The following is a 16,354-nucleotide window of genomic DNA, read 5'->3' on the forward strand; positions in this document are numbered from 1 at the left end:
AGAAAACTTTACATAGACTTCCATAGTAATCCACCAGTTTGCATTCCCATCAGCAGTGAATATATATTTCCCTTTCTCCAAATCCAAGATATTTCTCTTCATTTGCTTTTTGGATCCTAGCCATTCTTCCTGGAGTGCTATAAAATCTCAAAGAAGTTTTAATTTTTCATTTATACAATAGCTAAAGATGCTGAACATTTTTAAATGTTTCTTAGTCATTTGTAATTCAAACCTTCAGTATTCTCTGTTGAGCTCCATGCTTCATTTTTAAATTGGATTTGTTTCTTAATGTTTAGGGATTTTTAGTTGTTTTTATATTCTACACACTAACCTTTTGTCATATATAAAGCTTAAAATGTTTTTCCCATTCACATGGTAAAGTCCTTAGCTGTGCAGAAGGTGTTGAGTTTCATTTCAAGTGAAGAAATACAAGGTCACTACACTTGAAGACATTTATGTAAGAATGGCCTGAACTGAGCCTTGCATTTCAGTTTTTTAATCTAAGCTCATAGCACTTTGCTTCATTCACAGATGCTTTTAAAGTCACAAGTTTGAAAGGGTTTGCCTTTCCTATTGATAACAATCTTTTCCTCATGGGAAGACAGAAGTACCAACTCCATCCATAGTTGGGGTTTGTAGGAAGCATCTCGGAGGGTTTGCATTACAGCAACAGGTACATGATAAACACTCCATCTGCAGCACAGGAGTAAGCCTGTGTGCACAGCTAGGAACAGGACAGGAAAAGATAGAGGTCTTCCTACTATCTAGGGGTTCTTGATCAGTTCTTTTTCTTTACCAGTTAAAGAATTACAAAGCAGCAAAAATCTCCAGTGTAGAACATGGCAGTCGGGAAGAGACAGTAGACAGAATCAACTGATGAAGAGAAGCTTGTATTAGGAAGAGGGGAGAAAGGAGAAAACAGAATGGAGAGAGAGAGAGAGAGAGAGAGAGAGAGAGAGAGAGAGAGAGAGAGAGAGAGAGAGAGAGAACACAGAGAGAGACACTCTGCAGTGCAGAGAAGGCATTCAGGAATCCTAAACTCTGGTGTCTTCTCCAAGGCTGGTATTTAAGGGTCTCTAAGAGGTTTTCCTCCCCTAACTTATGGTTGGTCAGTTTGAATAAAGACAAGATAAATGATTGGCCCACAGCTTTGACACAAACATGTGCTGATCAGGCCTTGAACTTGTTCAGGTTCAGCAGCAGCAGGAGGCCTACTGATAGAGAAAAGCCTCACCAGCCCTCTGTTTTAAACTGCCAAGCTTTATCTCAGATCAGCAGGGTGAAGATAAAGCCAGCCATCTTGGAAGTTCACCATTTTTGTTAATGATGTGTGCCCTCCCCCTATCTCACTGCCTATCAGTGAATCTCTTTAAGTCCTGGTCCCTCCCTCAAAGGTGATTTTCAGTCTTTCACTGTTTTTCTTTCACAGTTAAACTGATTAAGATTAGCAGGGCAGGGCCTCTACCTGAGTCCTGTCTGGGCTGCAGTAGGGCAGCTATGAAAGTTTTGTGACTGCAGTTCCTGGTGACATTTTCAGCATCTTAGATGCTTAGGGCCTGAGGATTCTCTTCTGTTTGTAGGCTGTTCACCTCTAGACAGAGACACAAGCTAGAGATCAGAAGTCAGCTTGTATACTTTCCAAGTGCATGTTCAAATTATCAAAAACACCTGGCCTCTTCAATGATGCATCCCCTGAACTTAGATATCCCTGTTCCCATTACCAATAGATTGAACTCACTAGCTAGTTGTAGGCATACAGCCACCAGAACTCCCAGAGTTTATCCAGTCCCCCCACCTTTTTTTTTAAACAGGGAATGCAGTTCTGGACTCTGATTTGGAACTAGGTTCCTAAGAGAGAAAAGTTAGTTCCCCCAATTGAGTGTGTGTTTAGTCTATTTCCCAGAGCCCTGTTTTTAACATAACCAGTCAGAGGAAAGCTCAGTCTTCACACACACACACACATACACACACACACACACACACACACACACACACACACACACACACACACACACACACGCACACACACAAGGGGAGTCATGGCTTAACATCAAGTCTTAAGGCACAGAAGCACCACCATCTTGCCATCTGTCATCTGGTGTTTGTCACCTCATTTTGCTGCTTGAACATGGTATGAGAGAGTTGAGGGTCCAGAGCTGATTCAGAAGAAATTGCAAAGCTTTTTCATTCTCTGCCTTGTCCTAGAACAGATTAAGAGGTAATAGTTTAATTCATGTCTTCATGAATGAGGAAAAAGTTGTATATAGATCCCAGGAATGCAGAGTTGGGGTTTTGTTGGTTGGTTGGTTCGTTTTCAGTTTTTTGGGTTTTTTAGGTGGCAGGCCCTTTCACAACTCAGTTGTACATGACCAAAGGCCCTGGTGCCAGACACTGACATTCACCAAAGATTGACCTGGGACAGTGGCTCTGAGTTTGTGATCTGCTATCAATGAAGGCAAAAGATGCGGATTCTTGTATGGGAATGCAAAGTCAAGGCAATCTTTATTAAAGAGGCTACAGAAAAGTGAGAAATTAAGAAAAAGCACAAGAAATTTCAGAGAAAGAATAATTTCAGAGAGGAGGGAACTGTCACCCTCCTTGTCTAGGGTCTTTATAGGGCTATGGAAGAGATTGGACTGACATAATTGTGTTGGGATTGGTTAGTTTTCTGGGTGATCACAGGCTGAACCAATCGAAGCCCCACATGCTCTATGCATGTCCCAAGTTGGGAGATGATCATGTGATGTTCAGGTACTACCTACCCAATTAGAAGTTGTTAAAGCCTCCCTCTACCCACCTCTGAGTTGTGCTTTCTGGAATGCTGACCTTGGCTGCCTCATAGCTGATAGTCACTGACTGGTATTGATACTTCTAACTTGCAGATGTCTCTAGTACTGGTAAATATATTAAACTTTTTATTTTCATAGCTAACAAGAAATAGATTGTGGAAAACAGAAAATACTGTGAGATTGCAAAAGGAAACTGAATTTAATCTACACAAAATTCAGCAAGGTGGAAACTAAAATATACATGAGAACTTTGACACAGGCTCCAAGCAGTACAAAGGAGGTTGCCATGGACTCAACAGGATCAGAGCCAGTGGTTTGCGCCTGGATCCCTGAGGAAATTCATAGAGGTATAACCAGATCTGAGACTCCATCTATGAAGCACTTGTCTTGAACAAACAGTGATAATGTGATCATCCAAATGAAAAGTCCAAGTGTATCCCCCAGCTGCAAAGAAGGAATGTGACTGAGTTCAGACAAGAGCCAACAATCAGATTAGTGTTGTTCTTAACCTTGGTCAAAGATGCTTTCTTTCAGTGAGTTGACACAGAGATGCATAACAACACAAGGTATTGAGAATAGGTGTTGAGTATCCAAACCTAAGTGGGGTATCTGTATCAGCCCCTCCAAGGCTAGGAAAACATCACAAAGGAGGGGGTTGAAAAATGTAGAAACCCAAGGATAAGAAGAATGCTCAAAGTGCTAAGAAAAAGAGACTGTGAGTGCTCAGCCACAGATGAAACACCTCTACCAACTTTTCATCTCAACAATGCTTAGGGAATATCTTGGAAGAAAAGTGAAACAAAACAAACAAACAAAAACAGAACTAGAAGATGGGGAGAAGAGCTTCAAAATAATTTTCTCTGGGCATGACAAGGCTGCTACACATGAACTCACAGGACCTGTGGTTAACTGTACCAGACATGCACAAAATCAAGACAGCTTGAAATTCAATCATGGAGGTGAAAGGGGCTCCTGAGGCCCTTTTCTTGCTGAGGAGCTATTGGCAATTGATGGCTGTTGGCACAAGAAGAGTCATTTTTCTTTAAGAAGGTGCGCACTTGTAGGTTGCCCATGTATCAGGAGATGATCCCACAACCATAAGCACATGGGCAACACTAATTAGATTCAGTGGGTTATGAAAAAAGAGAATGAGAAGGAATATGAGACATGAAGCTTAGAGCACTATTGTCCTTTTTAAAAATTGTTTCTCCTTTAAAGCCACAGCTGTCCGAATCAGCAACTGCAGCTCTGCTGCTACCAACAGTAGTTAGGCCACAAGGGCCATAGCTGGAGGACATTTTGTTCCCTCTGGTTCCAACTCTTGCAAAGCTATGAAAGGAACTTAACTAAACCTCTGTCCCTCTAAAGAACTCAAGATTCAAAGGTTAAGGTGGAATTCTGCTCTTCAGAGAGGCCGAATAGCAAGTAGCTCCCCTCTTGTACCTGCTCGAGTGCTCCAAAAAGTCCTTATGCTTCTCCTTGCCCCTCCTTATAAACCCCCTTTCACCTGTCTCCCCTTACCACATCCTGTCAGCTCATTGCTGACTCAGCCTCCTGACTGCAGGTGAATTTTATTCAATCAAACATATCTTTACATCATTCAACAAACATTCCAGACCATACAAAAGTAACATACATTGAAATAATAGTCTATAACACACTATGTGTTCAGGGTGAGACATTTTCATAAAGTAAATACTTTTCAAATAGCGTGCTCTAGGTGCTCTAGTTCAGGCCTTGTCAGGGCCCAATAGGTTTTTGTGCAGGCTGCAGGTGCCTGGGGAGCACTGTGTTCTCACTGCACAAAGGTAGACAGCTGAGTCACTGGGCTGGGAGTCTCTGATGTGCAGGGAAACATGCCGGCTGGCTTTGTTGAGGTGAACTGTGAATCTGCCTTCTTCCTTCTCACCGTTGGAGATGATGGACACAAGCGACTCGGGGCCTTTCCCAGAACGCTGTTTGTACCACCAGAAGTAATCAGAAGTACTATCACTGAATGTGCAGTTGAGAGAGGTCATGGCTCCCTCTGGGACACTGAGGGATTCCGGGTTCTGCTGCACCTTGTGCTGGCTGCTCACCCCTGTGAAGAGAGACAAAGGTCACACAACAAAGACTAGATGCACATGGATGCTAACACTCTACAATGGTTTCTCCATGGGCCTCCCACCCCTTTACTAGAGATGAAAACCATCTGTGTTCCTACCATTATCCTATAGTAGGCAACAACTCCACATATCACACTTTATATCCAAGAGAAATGCCAAAACTCACAATTAAACTGAAGCCACAGGACCACTAGTGAAACACTCAAGGATTTCATTATTCTTTCTTCTCTCTTCACTGAGGATCCAGATTATAAGCCTGGTTTTTAAAAAAAAAATCAGTTTCACATTTCTAATGTTTCTCCTTCAGGAAACATCAAGATACTGTGCCACCAAGTAGGAAGACAAAGCTCTTTCCCACCCTTGTGACACCAGTAAACCCCTCCCCCCATAAACTCTGTCACTCAAAACCACTTGAGAGGTCCCCCATGTCTCTAAGAAGAGACTGCCACCTTGTGGATACTGACAGTGATCAAAGATTTGCTAAAAATAAACACTCATGTGAGCAGCTAAAAGTAAAAATCTGGCATCTTAGTTAAAAACAAACTTAAGAGACATTTGCTCCAAGTCAATGTGGGGAAACATGTATGTTTTCATGAATTTCAAATTAAACTTCAAAAATTTCTTGAGTTCCCTCAAGCAGCCACTTCCTTGCATTCAGTGATTCGTATTTTTCTATTACCAAATCTGAGTGAGGTTCTTGTAGCTCAGGAGTATTTCACACTCCATAACTTCTCTCTGAGCCAGACAATGCAGCTGTATAAAACACTTCCTCTTTGACTTTTGAAAAAACTTCTTCTAATCGAAGGAATTCTAGAGAAACTGACTGGGTTAAAATCTCACTTAGTAAATATGGTTCCATGTCAAACACTGAGGAACATATTTTTTGTTTTTGAGACAGAGTCTAATATGGTGGTTTAAATTTAAGCCCCCCGCCCAGGCTCATATGTTTGAATGTATGATCCCTAGTTGGTAGAACATTTGGTAAGAATTAGGAGGTGTGGCCTTCTTGGAGGAGGTACTTCATTGGGATTGAGCTCAGAGGTTTCGAAACCCCAAGCCATTTCCAGTTAGCTCTTTCTGTCTCCTGCTTGTGGATCAGGACAGAAGCTCTCAACTACTGCTCCAGCACTATGCCTTCCTGCCTGCCTGCCTGCTACCATGCTACCTGCCACGATTGCCATGGACTTACCCTCTGAACTGTAAGCCCCCATTAAACTGTTTTCTATAAGTTACCTGGTCATGGTGTGTCATCACAGTGATAGAAAAGTGACTAGTACAGAGTGTCGTGGTGAGAATGAAAATGGCCCCCACTGGTTCATAGGCAGTGGCACTAATAAGAGGTGTGGTCTTGTTGGAGGAAGTCTGTCACTAGGAATGGGCTTTAAGCTGTCAAGTACTTAAGCCAAGCCCAGGGACTCTCTCTTCCTGATGCCTGCAGATCTGGATGTAGAACTCTCAGCTCCTTCTCAAGCACCATGTCTGCCTGTGTGCCACCATGCTTCCTGCCATGCTAACAATGGACTAGAACTTTGAACTGTAAGTCAGTCTTAGTTAAATGATTTCCTTTATAAGAGTTGCCATGATCATGGTGTTTCTTCAAAGTAACAGAAACCTTAATTAAAACACAGGGTCGCTGTAGTCCTGGACGGCCCAGAATTTACTGTATAGACCCAGGTGGCCTAGAACTCACAGAGATCCACTAACCTCTGATTCTTGAGTTTTGCCTTTAAAGGCATGTACCACTATGCATGGCTATGAGGAACACTTTTTATTTTCTGTAATAATTTTATTTATTTATTTTAATTGTCTTTATTTTTTTAAATAAAACATAATTTTAACAGATATAGAGTTCAGAGTCCCTTACAATGCATCATTATATTTTGCACTAATGGCACACTTGTGTCCAGCTAGAAAGCCAGAACTGTCTGGTGTGTAGAGCAGAAGTCAAGAAGCTCATGCTAACATCCTTTTCAAGAATATTTTGCTCTTTAAAAACAAAACAAAGGCTATTTCTCAATAAATGTGAGAGCCAAAATAGGCAAGGCCACAGCAGAAGAAAGCATCCATCATGCCTTAGATAACGTCTAAAAATTCAATATGAAGCCTTAAAGACAGGACATGGGCCTAGGGTACAGTGTTTATGATAATCACACCTATTTATAAGGTTTTTGACAAAAGACAGCATAAAATAGATAAGACATCAAATGCAGTAGAAGATGCAAGAACCACATCATGCTACAAACAGTTTAACAGAGTTAATCTAGCTGAGATCAGGGGTGTCCTACAAAAGCTAAACTTGATGGTAAGGGAGTGTGTAGTCCTACAGGTACATAGAGGACAGTTTTACCTTTGACCATGAGCCAAATAAAACCCCAGTACTACATTCAATGTCACACCTTCATTTTCAATGAAGTGAATGGTGATTTATTCCATAGTAAAAGCTGTGATGATACTAAATTTGTATCAGTTTCAAATATGCAAATTGTACTAAAATGATGTCAGATACTTTTTTATACATGTAAAACTATACACCTATTTACTTGTATATTGCTAGGAATACATCTATAATTGTATCTTATGTATTGCTCTTGTAAGCTAGGTAAAAAGGAACATGCAACAAAATATATTTGCTTTTTATTTATCTGTGTAGCAATGTTTATCACTGTTCATTAATTTTGTATGTCTCTAAGTTATTGCATATCACTTTTTTATTTCAGCCTGCAATATTATATTTAGGATTTTAATTTTTAAATTTTAAAAATATATTTTATTAATTTTTTCAGGATTTCACATAATATATTCTAACGCTATTTATACCCTATCTACTACCCATGGAAATCCCCAAACCTGTTGGGGTTGTCAGGACTATATGTTACTCTCTACAAACTGATGACAAGACCCCCATGCTGAAGACAACACATAACTCATTAATCATGGAGAAGTTGAGCTGATGCCTACATGGAGCCTTCATCCCTAGGTTATAGGGATATAACCTAGGTTATATAGATATAGGCATCTTTGTTATAGAAAGGTACTTTGCAAAGTATCAAAAGAGAAACATAAACACCAAAACAGTTACAAACCCTTGATCTACAATGGTGTCCTACTTGCAAGATGTACTAAGGCAAAGGTAGTAAAACTTGTGGGAGTAACCAACCAATATCAGGTTTAACTCAAGGCCCACTTCAGGAGATGGAACCCATACTCGACATTGCTTTGATGACAAAGAACCTGAGACTAGATAACCCAGGGACCTAGGGTAAAGGAAAATACTATTGTTTTAAAAATTGTAGCAATAAAATTTTCCTAAAGACATTCTGCTGTACTCATAGATCAATGTCTTGCTCAGTCATCATCAAAAAATCATCCTCCTACAGCAGATAGAAACAAATACTGTGACCTACAGACAGACATGTAGAGAGTGAGAGATCTTGAAACACTCAGCCATAAATGAACCATCTGGATCACATTCCTCCACTTGGGGATTAAGGAACCCTGCTGAAGAGGTGGCAGAAAGAGTATAAGAGCCAGAAGGGATGGAGGACATCAAGAAAACAAGGCCCTCTAACTCAACATGATCAAAGCACATATGAATTCAGAATGACTGAGGCAGCATGCACAGGACCTGGCGGATCTTCACCAGGTCCTTTGGGTATATATTATGGCTTCCAGTTTAGAGTTTTTATGGAATTGCTGGGTATGCAAACAAGTGGGTATCTGTTTCTTGTGCCTTCTCTTGGGTTCTTTCCTTTGATTGGTTTGTATTGTCTAACTCTAACCTGTTAGTTTTTGCCTTATCTTATTATGTTTTATTTTATCACTATCCTTTAGAAGACTGGTTGTTTCCTAATGAGAGACAGAAAGGAAGTGGATCCAGATGAGAGGGGTGGAAGGAGGAATTAGGAGTAGAGGACAGGGAAACTGTGATCAAGATATATTGTGTGAGAAAAAAATTATTTTCAATAAAAGAAAAAATGGAGCAAAAGCAAGAGAATGCAGCATGGTGGATTTCTACAGGCTTTCAGCTACCTTTCTCCTAAGTTCTGTGCAGTACAAATGTTAGGTGCTCTTTAGCTACTCTAGACTAGTCACCTGGCATAATGATAATAATAGGCTCTCCTTACTGTGGGCCTCTGACTGAAGGCACAGGCTCTTCCTGGGACAGTGTTTTAACCTGCGCCCACTCACAGTTTTAGTTTATTATTCTTTGCATGATATGATGGGTGTTGTGAAACAAAAAAGAGCACAGGAAATTCACCAGTCTATCATTCCTACATCAAAGGTTTCTTATCATTTCTAGCCCTCCTTTCTTCCTCTGAAGTCTTCTTGTTTGTTTGTTTGTTTGTTTGTTTTTAGTTTTGTTGTTGCTTTTGTTGTTGTTTGGGGAATAGTTCCAGTTTTTTCAGACAATGTATTTTGATCATGCTTTTACCCTCCCCCATTTCAGATTCTTTCCTTCTCCCTACCCACCCAACCTTATACTTCCGCTCTTTCCCTTTCAAACTAACTAAATAAATAAATAAATAAATATCCTATAACAACAAAAATCAAAGCAAACAAACACAACCAAATGAGACAAAAAACAAACAAATATGGAGTTCATTTTTTGTTGGCCAACTACTGTTGGGTATAAGACAATGGCGTGTGGTTCATATACTCAATGAGAACCCCACTGAATAAAAAAAAAAAAAAACAGGTTTTCCTTTTCCCAGCAGGTATCATTTCAAATAGCATCTCAGTTATGGGTAGGACCCCATCTCTACTTCCCTCTCTTCCATCTCAGCATTGGGACCCTGTCTGGTTTAAACCTATGCAGGTCTTCTGCCTGGGGCCACAGTCTCTCTGAGTTCACATGAGTATCAGTCCTATTTTGTCAGAAAGACACTATTTGCTTGGAGTCAACCACCACTTCTGACTGTTAGAATCTTTCCACCTCCTCTTCCACACAGACTCTTGAGTATTTAGGAGAGGGGAATGATGAAGACAACCCATTTAGGACTGAGTACTCCAAATATCTCACTCTCTGCTCATTGTCCAGTTGTGATTGTTTGTGTTAGTGCTCATCTACTGAAAGAAGAAGATTCTTTGATATGGTTGAGCATGGTAATGCACTCATCTATGGGTATATAAATGTGTCATTAGTAGTCATTTTATTGCCATGTCCCCTTGGACAGATTAGTAGTATTAGGTTTTCCCCTAGGCCAGTGACCTATCCCGTCTCAGGTTCTTGTCCACTTCAGCAGTGATGGACACAGGTTGGAGCTGAAATCCACTTTATAAAAAGTGTTTGATTTCTCTCATAGCATCTGTGCCGTCATTACTCCAATGCATCTCGCAGGGGTTATTGTGATAGAATTTGTAGCGTGTGGTAATGATGATTACCTTTCTTTTCTAGTACCATGCAGTGTACCTTCCAGCACTGTGAATACTAGTCAGTAGGGATGAAATTTCTAGTTGAACACTAACTCACCCTCTCTGTGTTTAGTGGCATGAGTAGTAAGGCAATAGGAATAAGTAGTAAGCAAAGGACCTTACTGTTAGGTTGTGGAGAGAAATCAATAGCCTTGGAAATAGGTTACACTGTCTGCTGGTAGGAGTGCAGACTAGTACAGCCATATGGAAACCAGTGTGGAGGTTCCTCAAAAAGCTAAAAATAGATCCGATACACCACTCTTGGGCTTATACCCCAAAGTATTTCATATCTTACTAAAGAGATACATGCTCATCCATGTTCATTTATTCTCTGGGAATAATAGCCAAAAACTGTAAACTGCCTAGATGTCCATGATGAATGGGTAATGAGAATGTGGGAAATTTATACAGTGAAATATTATTCAGTTGTAAAAAAAAAAGAAAAAAAGAAAGAAAAGTGTAGGCAAGTGGATGGAACTAGAAGAAAAAATCATCCTGACTGAGAAAACTGAGACTCAAAAGGACAAATACTGCAGGTTTTCACTTGTGAATGGATGTTAGCTTTTAAGCTTTTGATATGCATGCTATAAAATGAATGATCACCTAGGTTACATATTTAGTAAGGGACTCAGAGAGAAGAGAGAATCTTGATGGAAAGGGGAAATAGAATACAGAGTTATGAAGAGATAAAGGTAAATTAGAATAGGCGGGGTGGGAGAGAAGGGTAAAGAAAGACTAGAGAGGGGCAACTAACACTAAAGCCATTTGAAAAACCACATGGAACCCTGCTACGGTGGAAGCTACCTAAAAATACACATATAGGAAAGAATCAAAATGGAGTCATCATGGGATGGGGAGAGAAAGTCCCAACTACATGTCGTATGTCACCAAGTAAAACCTCCAGTTCCAGGAAGGGGAATCATCTTGTTGAGTCATTGGCCAAAGAGTTCCCATGCCCCCCCCAACACACACACACACACACACACACACACACACACACACACACACACACACACACACACACACCATTACAGGCTCTGAAGTTTCATTAAAATTTGGTTTTTCCTGTCCTCCAGGCTTGGGAACTTTACTAAACAGAAGGAATGGGAAGAGAGCTCTACAGCTTTCTGAACGCACAAAACACATTGGTTCTTTCCTTTTTCTAGCCATAGCTCAGTCAGCACTGTGCATCCTCCTGCTGTCAGCTTCACCAGAGAGTTGTTGAACTGGCCTCTACGTCCAGCATGGTGACACAGGCCTTAATTCCAGAACCTCAGGGGCTGATCCAAGAGGATCCCAAATTTAAGCCAGCCTGAACTGACTGAGTTTTGTCTACATGCCAAGACCTTGTCTCCAAAATCCTCCATTACCACACCAACAAGAATAATAATAAACTTAATTGTAGTTAATCCATCTGGATTCTCTTACTGGAAGATATGGTTTTAGATCAGGACAATAACTGCTTGTTAGTTCACTATCCCATTAGACACTGCAGAGTGGTCCAAGAGGGTCTAATGGCAAACACAATGAATCTCTGCAAATCTCATAAAACTATCCTTACCCTTGTTCTCTTTTTCCTTATTGTTGTAGTTAAGTTTCTATTATTGTGAAGAGGCATCATGACCAAAGGAACTTAGAGAAGAAAGAGTTTATTTGGAGCTTACACTTCAGAGAGTGAGTCTAGGATCACCAAGGCAAGAGCAACGGCAACAGGTAGGCAGACATGTCAATGGAGCAGAGCTGGGAGCTTACATTTTTGATAAACAAGCATGAAGCAGAAAGAGAAAGCTAACTAGAATGGCATAAATCTCTTTAAACTTCAAAACCTGCCTCCGGTGACCTCCTTCAATAAGCACAAACCTCCTAACCCTTCCCAAATAATTCTACCAACTGGTAGCCAAGCATTCAAATATATAAGCCTATGGGAGATGCTCTCATTCAAACTGCCTCACTTACGGAACAACGTTCATGTATAACTAAGAGATTATGAAGAAAAGAAAACAAAAAAAGGAAGGGAGGAAGGAAGGGAGGGAGGGAGGGAAGGAGAGAGAGAGAGAGAGAGAGAGAGAGAGAGAGAGAGAGAGAGAGAGAGAGAGAGAGAACTAAAGAAAGAAAGAGAAATAAAAATGTAAAAAGAAGGAAAGGAAGAAAAGAAAAAAGGAAAGAGGAATTTTTTGATTTTATGCTAGAAGAAAAAAAAAAGTTATCAATTGGCATGGGATGTTCCTTGTCCCTTTGGGTGTGGAAGGGTGTGCAATTAATGCTCTTTTTTTCTTAATCAACTATTATAGCTCAGAAAAATAAAAATAGTCAGCTCTTTGTGAATCTCTTGTGCACTACATGTTTTATTGGATTTGTCAATAACATGACTACCCTACCTGTACCATTTCCCTGAGTTATGACATAAGGATGCAAACTAAAAGGTTAAGGTAGTATCTTAGAGTTACTATTACTGTGATGAACACTATGACCAAAAGCAATTAGGAAAGGAAAGGGTTTATTTGGCTTCCCCTTCAACACTGTAGTCCATCGTTGAAGGACGTCAGGACAAGAATTCAAACAGAGTAGGAACCAGGAGGCAGGAGCTGATGCAGAGATCATGAAGGGGTGTAGATGAATTTCTAAATGATCTTATTAAATAAAAAACACAGAGCCAAATATAGAGGTGAAAGACTTAGAGAGATCAGGGAAATAGGGAGAGGTACAGCTAACCTTACCTCACCAACTTAGCAGCTTCCATATGTGAGATCCTTCCTGTCTACCCATGCCTTAATATGCCTTGCTTTTCTGCCCTCTCATTGGCTATCTTAGCCCAGCTACCTTACTTCCTTGTTACTCTGTCTGTACAGACCTCCAGGCCTCTATGGTTGGTACTGGGATTAAAGGCGTGTGTCACCATGCTTGGCTCTGTTCCCTAGTATGATCTTGAACACACAGAAACACTTCCTACTAAGTGATCAGATTAAGGGTGTGTGTTGCCTGACTTTGTTTACTTAAAATGGCTGGCCTTTCCCCCTTGATCTCCAGGCAAGCTTTATTTATCAAAGCACAAATAAAATATCACCACATTTCAGCACAAATAAAATATCACCACAAAGGGGTGCTGCTTTCTGGTTTGTTCATCATGACTTTCTCAGCCTGTTTTCCTATAGAATCCAAAACTATGTGCCCAGGGATGTCAGCACCCATAATTGGACTGCCCCACCCAGTGAATCACTAATTAAGAGAATGCCTTACAGCCAGAACTTATGGAGGCACTTTCTCTACTGCGGTTCCTTCCTTTCAGATAACTCTAGCTAATGTCAAGTTGACATAAAACCAGCCAGTACAGATAGTATGTCCCTCTGAGACAGTAGAAAACTCACTACTTCTATTGAAGCAGGAGAATCACCAAGATCAGAATTCTATTCAACTGTAAAGAAAATGAAATCATAAAATTTGCAGGTAAATGGACAGAAATCAAAACTATTGTACTGAGTGAGGTAACCCTGACCCAGAGAGAAAAACACTACGTGTTCTGTCATATTTGTGGTTCCCAGCCTGAATCTTCAGATGGGAGTACACAGCCTGTGGTAACTACAGAAACTATGAAACTAAAAACATGCCATTGGTAGAAATGGAAGAAGGAGTCCTAGAAAGGTGGACAGTAGGATACAGGTGCTACAAAGGGGAAAATTTGAAAGGCAAAATAGTATTTAACTTGGAAGAGGGAAAGAATGAACTACAGAAAGTACTAAGGATGTCTGAAAAAGCCATAGGAAAGCATGTAATTCAATCTTTATTTAAAAATACACGCTGTGTGTGTGCATGTGTAGATAGTTGATAGATGGTAGATACACAGATTGATGATAGATGGATAGACAGAGAGAGAGAGAGAGAGAGAGAGAGAGAGAGAGAGAGAGAGAGAGAGAGAGAGAGAGAGAGGCAGATAGTAGATGATAGGTGATAGAGAGTTTGAATGAACGTGCTCCACTTGGAGGGATAATGCTCTTCCCAAGAAGCACAAACTATCTAACAAAGCCCTAGTGCTAAGCATCGGAAACTTTCCTTGAGATGTTGGTCAGAGAAGTCAAAGAGACTCTCAAAATAGCATGCTTTGTTGCCATTGTCACTGATTGCCTCCCAGAACCTGAAGGTAAGAGCCTATTGTTTAAGACAGGACACACTTGAGATTCAAGATTTGAGAGAATCAAGTTGGCCCCATCCTTGAAATCTCTTCTCTAAGAATTAGCTCTCACAATATCCAAAGGAGCTGTTCATGCTTCTGAAGGAGAAAAGTAATCAAGAGTCTTACTTATGTATACTGTGTATGAGCCACAAAAAAATGACTAGCTTTATACAATGTATATCTTGGTAGCTGCCAACATCTGTCTAGCTGGACTTAAAGCCCATTCAATAGAAAGAAATCCATGCCGGTATTGTAAATCTAGCTCATGTACCCATGGCCCATGAGGCCATGATCCCTAGAAGAGAGCATACTAATGTCACTTCCCTAAACCAGTATAATTTCTTACAAAATTCTAAATATTGATCATTATACACACAGATAAGCTCTCACCCCTCATCAAAGGAGCATCATTTTGCAGCAAACAAAAGAGACTATTACAGATGTCCAAAATTGGTGAAAGTGCAGACCACAACTGATCATGTAGTGTCCAACCTCGACTGATATGTCTACAATCAAACCCCTACACTCAAGGCTCAAGGAACATTGAGGAAGGAGAAGATGAAAGACTGAAAGAGCCAGAGGACCAGGACATCTGCTGTGAGACTGTGTCTTCTGTATATGACAGGGAAGCTGCACCCAAGAAATATCAAAAAAAATGTGATCAACTAAACAAGACCTGTAAAATGACAGTGCCAACTGACATGTCAGCATAGATATGGGAAATCTCATAAGGTCCCACTCCTGGATGAAGAGATGCAGACAATTAATGACTGCTGAGATGGGGAGAATCAGCTTTCTCCAGGAGTAAGACTTCTGATAGGTTATCCAATTCCAAGAGGTCACCCTAAACATATATACATAGGAGCAACACTAAATGGACTCAACAAGATTTGTGAGTGTGTGTGTGTGTGTGTGTGTGTGTGTGTGTGTGTGTGTGTGTGTGTGTGTGTAACAGTAATTAAAGAGGAGAACATGAGTTTGAGAAGGAGTAAGGAAAATATGAGGGGAGTTAGAAGGGAAGAGAGTGAAGTAGAAATTATGTAAGTATGATAAACCTTTATGAAATTCTCAAAAATGTTTAAATTAGAAATGATTACTCTTTGTAAAAGGTTAACATATGAAAGAAGGAAAACTGGATGACTTTCCTTACCTGGACTTCATCTAAGGAACTTTGATTTTGCAAAAATGCTCAGGCAAAATGCATGATAGAGTTGGGGACTCCAAGGGTCTTATAACCACAGTGTGGTCAGATGTTTTTGGGACTCTCTCCTCAGCTCATTAGCACACATCTATTCTTAAGAATGTTTTTCTTTCTTAATAAGCTATTTCTTTTTCAATTTTTAAGCATGTATTCCTGGTACAATCCTTTTCTGTGGGACACAAGAGTGAGGTACTGACTGCCCTCTACATACGGATCCATGGCTCAGCACTCCTGAGCATATTTCCTTGACATTCTAAGCTTTCTCACTGTTTCTCTGACCTCTGTGGTGAACTGAAAAGGCTAACATTTTCTCCATCTCCTCACCTCATGGCGGCTGCCATGATATTCTACTTTGCTATACTGTTGTTTTTCTCTCAAAATCTATTAAAATTGTCCTCAAGCTTTCTTTTCAGGCTGTTTTAAAATTGTCTTTCTAGTGAGACTAATCAGCCAAAAAGGGAAATTCAGTTCCCTAGTACAGTGTTAAAAAGACTGTTCTGGCCGGGCGGTGGTGGCGCACGCCTTTAATCCCAGCACTCGGGAGGCAGAGGCCGGCGGATCTCTGTGAGTTCGAGGCCAGCCTGGGCTACAGAGTGAGTTCCAGGAAAGGCGCAAAGCTACACTGAGAAACCCTGTCTCGAAAAACCAAAAAAAAAAAAAAAAAAAAAAGACTGTTCTG

At 40.5% G+C, this 16,354-nt stretch overlaps 1 gene segment (V, D, J or C); it reads right to left on the bottom strand.

The window, feature by feature from the left end:
• Window positions 1-4,519: 4,519 nt before the first annotated feature.
• On the bottom strand, window positions 4,520-5,109 carry LOC128106924 (T-cell receptor alpha chain V region 2B4-like). The segment is given in 2 exon segments: window positions 4,520-4,869; window positions 5,061-5,109. Coding segments are annotated over 2 exon segments (399 nt in total).
• Between the last annotated feature and the right edge of the window lie 11,245 nt (window positions 5,110-16,354).

This window comes from Peromyscus californicus, unplaced genomic scaffold (assembly GCF_007827085.1).
Source record: "Peromyscus californicus insignis strain IS unplaced genomic scaffold, ASM782708v3 Scaffold_12__1_contigs__length_115047231, whole genome shotgun sequence".
NCBI lineage: Eukaryota > Metazoa > Chordata > Mammalia > Rodentia > Cricetidae > Peromyscus > Peromyscus californicus.